This window comes from Pan paniscus, chromosome 17 (genome assembly GCF_029289425.2).
Source record: "Pan paniscus chromosome 17, NHGRI_mPanPan1-v2.0_pri, whole genome shotgun sequence".
Taxonomy (NCBI): Eukaryota; Metazoa; Chordata; class Mammalia; order Primates; family Hominidae; genus Pan; species Pan paniscus.
In genome coordinates, this window is record NC_073266.2 from 68,596,694 (window position 1) to 68,605,767 (window position 9,074).

Genomic DNA, 9,074 nt, shown 5'->3' on the forward strand with positions numbered 1-9,074 from the left:
ATTATTAAGTTTCATATTCTCATCAGTTGCCACCACTGAGTAATAGTGTATTACTCTGTTACACTTTGAAATTGAGAGAGAGACTTCATCTCGGTCATCTAAGAGGTCTTAGTGGAACTAAGAATATTAACTGCTTCATTATTAGTTATGTCTTATTCTGAACTAGGCTGTTTAGACAGTAAGGTTTTTAGAAGCAACCTGTGGACACGCACTACCTCTTAAAAACAAGTTGTTTCTTATCCCTTCACCTCCACTTCTAAAGAAAAAAATAGGTGAGGTGTTGGTGGATTGTGGTAATTTACTTGATAATTGGTTGTAGCTAGAAGACACATGTAAAATGTAAAGTTCCTTAATCAAAAGTGTTCAGCTTGTTGATAAAGTTTAGATCTACTGTTACTTCTTGGCACTTTAGCAGAGAAGTTATATGCTGAGGAGAATGAAATACAGAAAGCTGGTCACTTGATTAATTTAGAATGTAGGGAGGATGGGAAGAGATCACCCTGTCCCTCTGATGTCTTCCAAATCTTTTCTGTTAGGTCTGTCAGCTGCTGCTGGAATTGGTGTTGATGACCTTCGTCGCTTATGCATACTCAGGATGAGTTTTGTGAAAGGCTGGGGACCGGATTACCCAAGACAGAGCATCAAAGAAACACCTTGCTGGATTGAAATTCACTTACACCGGGCCCTCCAGCTCCTAGACGAAGTACTTCATACCATGCCGATTGCAGACCCACAACCTTTAGACTGAGGTCTTTTACCGTTGGGGCCCTTAACCTTATCAGGATGGTGGACTACAAAATACAATCCTGTTTATAATCTGAAGATATATTTCACTTTTGTTCTGCTTTATCTTTTCATAAAGGGTTGAAAATGTGTTTGCTGCCTTGCTCCTAGCAGACAGAAACTGGATTAAAACAATTTTTTTTTTTTCCTCTTCAGAACTTTTCAGGCATGGCTCAGAGCTTGAAGATTAGGAGAAACACATTAATTCTTCACCTGTTATGTATGAAGGAATCATTCCAGTGCTAGAAAATTTAGCCCTTTAAAACGTCTTAGAGCCTTTTATCTGCAGAACATCGATATGTATATCATTCTACAGAATAAATCCAGTATTGCTGATTTTAAAGGCAGAGAAGTTCTCAAAGTTAATTCACCTATGTTATTTTGTGTACAAGTTGTTATTGTTGAACATACTTCAAAAATAATGTGCCATGTGGGTGAGTTAATTTTACCAAGAGTAACTTTACTCTGTGTTTAAAAAGTAAGTTAATAATGTATTGTAATCTTTCATCCAAAATATTTTTTGCAAGTTATATTAGTGAAGATGGTTTCAATTCAGATTGTCTTGCAACTTCAGTTTTATTTTTGCCAAGGCAAAAAACTCTTAATCTGTGTGTATATTGAGAATCCCTTAAAATTACCAGACAAAAAAATTTAAAATTACGTTTGTTATTCCTAGTGGATGACTGTTGATGAAGTATACTTTTCCCCTGTTAAACAGTAGTTGTATTCTTCTGTATTTCTAGGCACAAGGTTGGTTGCTAAGAAGCCTATAAGAGGAATTTCTTTTCCTTCATTCATAGGGAAAGGTTTTGTATTTTTTAAAACACTAAAAGCAGCGTCACTCTACCTAATGTCTCACTGTTCTGCAAAGGTGGCAATGCTTAAACTAAATAATGAATAAACTGAATATTTTGGAAACTGCTAAATTCTATGTTAAATACTGTGCAGAATAATGGAAACATTACAGTTCATAATAGGTAGTTTGGATATTTTTGTACTTGATTTGATGTGACTTTTTTTGGTATAATGTTTAAATCATGTATGTTATGATATTGTTTAAAATTCAGTTTTTGTATCTTGGGGCAAGACTGCAAACTTTTTTATATCTTTTGGTTATTCTAAGCCCTTTGCCATCAATGATCATATCAATTGGCAGTGACTTTGTATAGAGAATTTAAGTAGAAAAGTTGCAGATGTATTGACTGTACCACAGACACAATATGTATGCTTTTTACCTAGCTGGTAGCATAAATAAAACTGAATCTCAACATACAAAGTTGAATTCTAGGTTTGATTTTTAAGATTTTTTTTTTCTTTTGCACTTTTGAGTCCAATCTCAGTGATGAGGTACCTTCTACTAAATGACAGGCAACAGCCAGTTCTATTGGGCAGCTTTGTTTTTTTCCCTCACACTCTACCGGGACTTCCCCATGGACATTGTGTACCATAGAGTTGGTTTTTTTTTTTTTAATTTTTATTTTACTATAGCAGAAATAGACCTGATTGTCTACAAGATAAATAGTATGAAATAAAATCAAGGATTATCTTTCAGATGTGTTTACTTTTGCCTGGAGAACTTTTAGCTATAGAAACACTTGTGTGATGATAGTCCTCCTTATATCACCTGGAATGAACACAGCTTCTACTGCCTTGCTCAGAAGGTCTTTTAAACAGACCATCCTAGAAACCACTGAGTTTGCTTATTTCTGTGATTTAAACATAGATCTTGATCCAAGCCACATGACTTTTGTCTTTAAATAACTTATCTACCACCTCATTTGTACTCTAGATTACTTACAAATTCTTTCAGTAAACACCTAATTTTCTTCTGTAAAAGTTTGGTGATTTAAGTTTTATTGGCAGTTTTATAAAAAGACATCTTCTCTAGAAATTGCTAACTTTAGGTCCATTTTACTGTGAATGAGGAATAGGAGTGAGTTTTAGAATAACAGATTTTTAAAAATCCAGATGATTTGATTAAAACCTTAATCATACATTGGCATAATTCATTGCTTCTTTTTTTTGAGATGGAGTCTTGCTGTGTTGCCCAGGCAGGAGTGCAGTGGTATAATCTCAGCTCACTGCAACCTCTGCCTCCCGGGTTCAACTGATTCTCCTGCCTCAGCCTCCCTGGTAGCTGGGATTACAGGTGCCCGCCACCATGCCTGGCTAACTTTTGTAGTTTTAGTAGAGACGGGGTTTTGCCTGTTGGCCAGGCTGGTCTTGAACTCCTGACCTCAAGTGATCCACCCACCTTGGCCTCCCAAAGTGCTGGGATTACGGGCGTGAGCCACTGTCCCTGGCCTCATTGTTCCCTTTTCTACTTTAAGGAAAGTTTTCATGTTTAATCATCTGGGGAAAGTATGTGAAAAATATTTGTTAAGAAGTATCTCTTTGGAGCCAAGCCACCTGTCTTGGTTTCTTTCTACTAAGAGCCATAAAGTATAGAAATACTTCTAGTTGTTAAGTGCTTATATTTGTACCTAGATTTAGTCACACGCTTTTGAGAAAACATCTAGTATGTTATGATCAGCTATTCCTGAGAGCTTGGTTGTTAATCTATATTTCTATTTCTTAGTGGTAGTCATCTTTGATGAATAAGACTAAAGATTCTCACAGGTTTAAAATTTTATGTCTACTTTAAGGGTAAAATTATGAGGTTATGGTTCTGGGTGGGTTTTCTCTAGCTAATTCATATCTCAAAGACTCTCAAAATGTTGAATTTCAGTGCAAGCTGAATGAGAGATGAGCCATGTACACCCACCGTAAGACCTCATTCCATGTTTGTCCAGTGCCTTTCAGTGCATTATCAAAGGGAATCCTTCATGGTGTTGCCTTTATTTTCCAGGGAGTAGATCGTGGGATATAGTCTATCTCATTTTTAATAGTTTACCGCCCCTGGTATACAAAGATAATGACAATAAATCACTGCCATATAACCTTGCTTTTTCCAGAAACATGGCTGTTTTGTATTGCTGTAACCACTAAATAGGTTGCCTATCCCATTCCTCCTGTGAACAGTGCAGATTTACAGGTTGCATGGTCTGGCTTAAGGAGAGCCATACTTGAGACATGTGAGTAAACTGAACTCATATTAGCTGTGCTGCATTTCAGACTTAAAATCCATTTTTGTGGGGCAGGGTGTGGTGTGTAAAGGGGGGTGTTTGTAATACAAGTTGAAGGCAAAATAAAATGTCCTGTCTCCCAGATGATATACATCTTATTATTTTTAAAGTTTATTGCTAATTGTAGGAAGGTGAGTTGCAGGTATCTTTGACTATGGTCATCTGGGGAAGGAAAATTTTACATTTTACTATTAATGCTCCTTAAGTGTCTATGGAGGTTAAAGAATAAAATGGTAAATGTTTCTGTGCCTGGTTTGATGGTAACTGGTTAATAGTTACTCACTATTTTATGCAGAGTCACATTAGTTCACACCCTTTCTGAGAGCCTTTTGGGAGAAGCAGTTTTATTCTCTGAGTGGAACAGAGTTCTTTTTGTTGATAATTTCTAGTTTGCTCCCTTCGTTATTGCCAACTTTACTGGCATTTTATTTAATGATAGCAGATTGGGAAAATGGCAAATTTAGGTTACGGAGGTAAATGAGTATATGAAAGCAATTACCTCTAAAGCCAGTTAACAATTATTTTGTAGGTGGGGTACACTCAACTTAAAGTAATGCATTTTTTTTCCCGTAAAGGCAGAATCCATCTTGTTGCAGATAGCTATCTAAATAATCTCATATCCTCTTTTGCAAAGACTGTAGAGAATAGGCTATGACAATCTTGTTCAAGCCTTTCCATTTTTTTCCCTGATAACTAAGTAATTTCTTTGAACATACCAAGAAGTATGTAAAAAGTCCATGGCCTTATTCATCCACAAAGCGGCATCCTAGGCCCAGCCTTATCCCTAGCAGTTGTCCCAGTGCTGCTAGGTTGCTTATCTTGTTTATCTGGAATCACTGTGGAGTGAAATTTTCCACATCATCCAGAATTGCCTTATTTAAGAAGTAAAACGTTTTAATTTTTAGCCTTTTGTTGGTGGAGTTATTTAATATGTATATCAGAGGATATACTAGATGGTAACATTTCTTTCTGTGCTTGGCTATCTTTGTGGACTTCAGGGGCTTCTAAAACAGGCAGGACTGTGTTGCCTTTACTAAATGGTCTCAGACAGCTATGGTTTTGAATTTTTAGTTTTTTTTTTTTAACCCACTTCCCCTCCTGGTCTCTTCCCTCTCTGATAATTACCATTCATATGTGAGTGTTAGTGTGCCTCCTTTTAGCATTTTCTTCTTCTCTTTCTGATTCTTCATTTCTGACTGCCTAGGCAAGGAAACCAGATAACCAAACTTACTAGAACGTTCTTTAAAACACAAGTACAAACTCTGGGACAGGACCCAAGACACTTTCCTGTGAAGTGCTGAAAAAGACCTCATTGTATTGGCATTTGATATCAGTTTGATGTAGCTTAGAGTGCTTCCTGATTCTTGCTGAGTTTCAGGTAGTTGAGATAGAGAGAAATGAGTCATATTCATATTTTCCCCCTTAGAATAATATTTTGAAAGGTTTCATTGCTTCCACTTGAATGCTGCTCTTACAAAAACTGGGGTTACAAGGGTTACTAAATTAGCATCAGTAGCCAGAGGCAATACTGTTGTCTGGAGGACACCAGCAAACAACACACAACAAAGCAAAACAAACCTTGGGAAACTAAGGCCATTTGTTTTGTTTTGGTGTCCCCTTTGAAGCCCTGCCTTCTGGCCTTACTCCTGTACAGATATTTTTGACCTATAGGTGCCTTTATGAGAATTGAGGGTCTGACATCCTGCCCCAAGGAGTAGCTAAAGTAATTGCTAGTGTTTTCAGGGATTTTAACATCAGACTTGAATGAATGAATGAAACTTTTTGTCCTTTTTTTTTCTTTTTTTTTTTCTAATGTAGTAAGGACTAAGGAAAACCTTTGGTGAAGACAATCATTTCTCTCTGTTGATGTGGATACTTTTCACACCGTTTATTTAAATGCTTTCTCAATAGGTCCAGAGCCAGTGTTCTTGTTCAACCTGAAAGTAATGGCTCTGGGTTGGGCCAGACAGTTGCACTCTCTAGTTTGCCCTCTGCCACGAATTTGATGTGTGACCTTTGGGCAAGTCATTTATCTTCTCTGGGCCTTAGTTGCCTCATCTGTAAAATGAGGGAGTTGGAGTAGATTAATTATTCCAGCTCTGAAATTCTAAGTGACCTTGGCTACCTTGCAGCAGTTTTGGATTTCTTCCTTATCTTTGTTCTGCTGTTTGAGGGGGCTTTTTACTTATTTCCATTTTATTCAAAGGAGACTAGGCTTGATATTTTATTACTGTTCTTTTATGGACAAAAGGTTACATAGTATGCCCTTAAGACTTAATTTTAACCAAAGGCCTAGCACCACCTTAGGGGCTGCAATAAACACTTAACGCGCGCACACACACACACACACACACAGGTCAGAGTTTATTAAGGCTTTTGAGTCATGATATTCTAGCTTTTGAATTGCGTGCACACACACACACGCACACACACACTCTGGTCAGAGTTTAGGCTTTCGAGTCATGACATTATAGCTTTTGAGTTGCTGTGTGTGACACCACCCTCCTAAGTGGTGTGTGCTTGTAATTTTTTTTTCAGTGAAAATGGATTGAAAACCTGTTGTTAATGCTTAGTGATATTATGCTCAAAACAAGGAAATTCCCTTGAACCGTGTCAATTAAACTGGTTTATATGACTCAAGAAAACAATACCAGTAGATGATTATTAACTTTATTCTTGGCTCTTTTTAGGTCCATTTTGATTAAGTGACTTTTGGCTGGATCATTCAGAGCTCTCTTCTAGCCTACCCTTGGATGAGTACAATTAATGAACTTCATATTTTCAAGGACCTGGGAGCCTTCCTTGGGGCTGGGTTGAGGGTGGGGGGTTGGGGAGTCCTGGTAGAGGCCAGCTTTGTGGTAGCTGGAGAGGAAGGGATGAAACCAGCTGCTGTTGCAAAGGCTGCTTGTCATTGATAGAAGGACTCACGGGCTTGGATTGATTAAGACTAAACATGGAGTTGGCAAACTTTCTTCAAGTATTGAGTTCTGTTCAATGCATTGGACATGTGATTTAAGGGAAAAGTGTGAATGCTTATAGATGATGAAAACCTGGTGGGCTGCAGAGCCCAGTTTAGAAGAAGTGAGTTGGGGGTTGGGGACAGATTTGGTGGTGGTATTTCCCAACTGTTTCCTCCCCTAAATTCAGAGGAATGCAGCTATGCCAGAAGCCAGAGAAGAGCCACTCGTAGCTTCTGCTTTGGGGACAACTGGTCAGTTGAAAGTCCCAGGAGTTCCTTTGTGGCTTTCTGTATACTTTTGCCTGGTTAAAGTCTGTGGCTAAAAAATAGTCGAACCTTTCTTGAGAACTCTGTAACAAAGTATGTTTTTGATTAAAAGAGAAAGCCAACTAAATCATTATGTGCTCATTCTTTTTCTTAAGCTTGTGGATGTCTTGGATCTGGAAAGGGTTTCTGATCACTTAGAGAATTTTCAAACTTTAGGTCAACATTTTCCTTTATTGCCTTGTGGCCACTGAAATGGGAAATGTGACATTTAAAATATGACCCTGGAATAACAGTCCCCATTCTTTTCTCATTTTTAAAAGGAGAAGGTGAAGTGATGGTGATCAGAGAGATGGGAGCTAGGGAATTATAAGAACCAGGATGCTTAAAGGAGAGGTACAAATTGGAAATTGGAGACCCTTTCATTGCCCAGCTAAGGGATAAGGAAAGCTGTTTCTCTCCCATCTGCCTTCTCTGTGAAATAGGGGTCAATGGGAGGGGAGTGGTGGTCAGGTAAGTAGATTCCGTGGCAATGGCTTGTATATAACAAGACCACATCAACATTTTATTTCTAAGCTTGCTGACATGAGTTTCAGAGAGTTTATCGGGCTGAGAGATTTCTTCTCACCTGTTTGCTAACCTGAAATTTATAGTATTTTAGGCTAGAACTTGAAGAGGATAGTAGGTTAGCATTCAGTTGAGAAAAAGGAAAAACATTGTGGAGCCCTTCAGGTGAAAGGGCAGTTGTGTGTCTCTCTGCCTTCTGCTCTTGACCCTTAATTCTTTGTGCTTAATTCCATCTCCTCCCATGTCACAACTCTCTCACAAATGGCAGTCTCAAAGCTTAGGGCATCTCCATCACTTCTTCAAACCTTTCCCACCCCTGTTGTCTTACTGATAAATTGTAATGCCCTTTCTCCTCAGCCCTTTGTATTCTAAAAGAATAATTCCATTAGTTCTGGCCTACTTTTGGAGTGGCATCCACATCTATATTTTGATAGTTTTGTTAGGCCACCACTAGGTCTCAGACAGATGGACAAGAGGCGTTGAGGGAGAGCAGACAATCCATTGCCAGCAGACCTACCTTAATCGAATGGTAGTAAAGGAAGTTCCCTAAGCAGAAAAGAAAGAATGATAGAAGCAAAGTTGGAACATCAGGAAGGAAAAACCAAAAACCCCAAAAAAACATGGTAAGCAAAAATATGGGTAAGTAGGATTTCCTTCTCAACTTGAGTTTTATAAATTACATTTGATAGTTGAAACAAAAATTATAACACTGCCTGAGGTGGTTCAAAATGTATATAGAGGTACTATTTAAAACAATTATAAACAGGTAAGAGTAAAGGAACCTATAGGAATATAGGTTTTCTACATTTTACTCAAACTGGTAAAATGACAGTAGTAGACTGTGATGTTATGAATATATAATGAAATTCCTAGTGCAAGTACTGAAAAAAGTATACAAAGATGTATACACAAAATCATTACAGATAAATCAAAATGAAATTCTCAAAAATGTTGAGAATTCTCAAAAAGTAACTCAGGATAAGGCAGGAAAAAGAACAGAAAGAACAGAACAAAGGTAAATGGAAAATGGGAGATTTAGATGCTAACATATCAGTAATTTACATTAATATAAATGGTCTATACTAATTAAAAGAAATGCTGGCAGAATGGATCAAGAAAACATGACCCAACTGTATACTGTGTACAAGAAACTCATTTCACATAACAAAGGCAAGCTGAAAAAAGTATGGAAAGATACATATCAGCTAAACGTTAAAAGAAAACAGTAATGGTCTATACTAATATCAAAATAGATTTCAGAGCAAAGAAAATACCAAAGAGGAACATATAATGATGAAAGGGTTAGTCCATGAGGAAGACATAGGAATCCTAAATATGTATGCACCAAACAACAGAGCAGTAAAATATGTGAAGAA

General features: G+C 37.5%; 1 protein-coding gene across 2 annotated transcripts in view; it reads left to right on the forward strand.

Annotated features, from left to right (window-relative positions):
- Window positions 1-7,261, forward strand: part of SMAD4 (SMAD family member 4) — a 54,694-nt gene extending 47,433 nt beyond the window's left edge. For both annotated transcript variants that reach the window (XM_034943721.3, XM_034943722.3), the window contains one exon: window positions 537-7,261. In XM_034943721.3, coding sequence (XP_034799612.1) covers window positions 537-748 — 212 coding nt within the window. In that variant the 3' untranslated portion in view covers window positions 749-7,261. The remainder of the gene's footprint in view (window positions 1-536) is intronic.
- The last annotated feature ends 1,813 nt before the right edge of the window (window positions 7,262-9,074 follow it).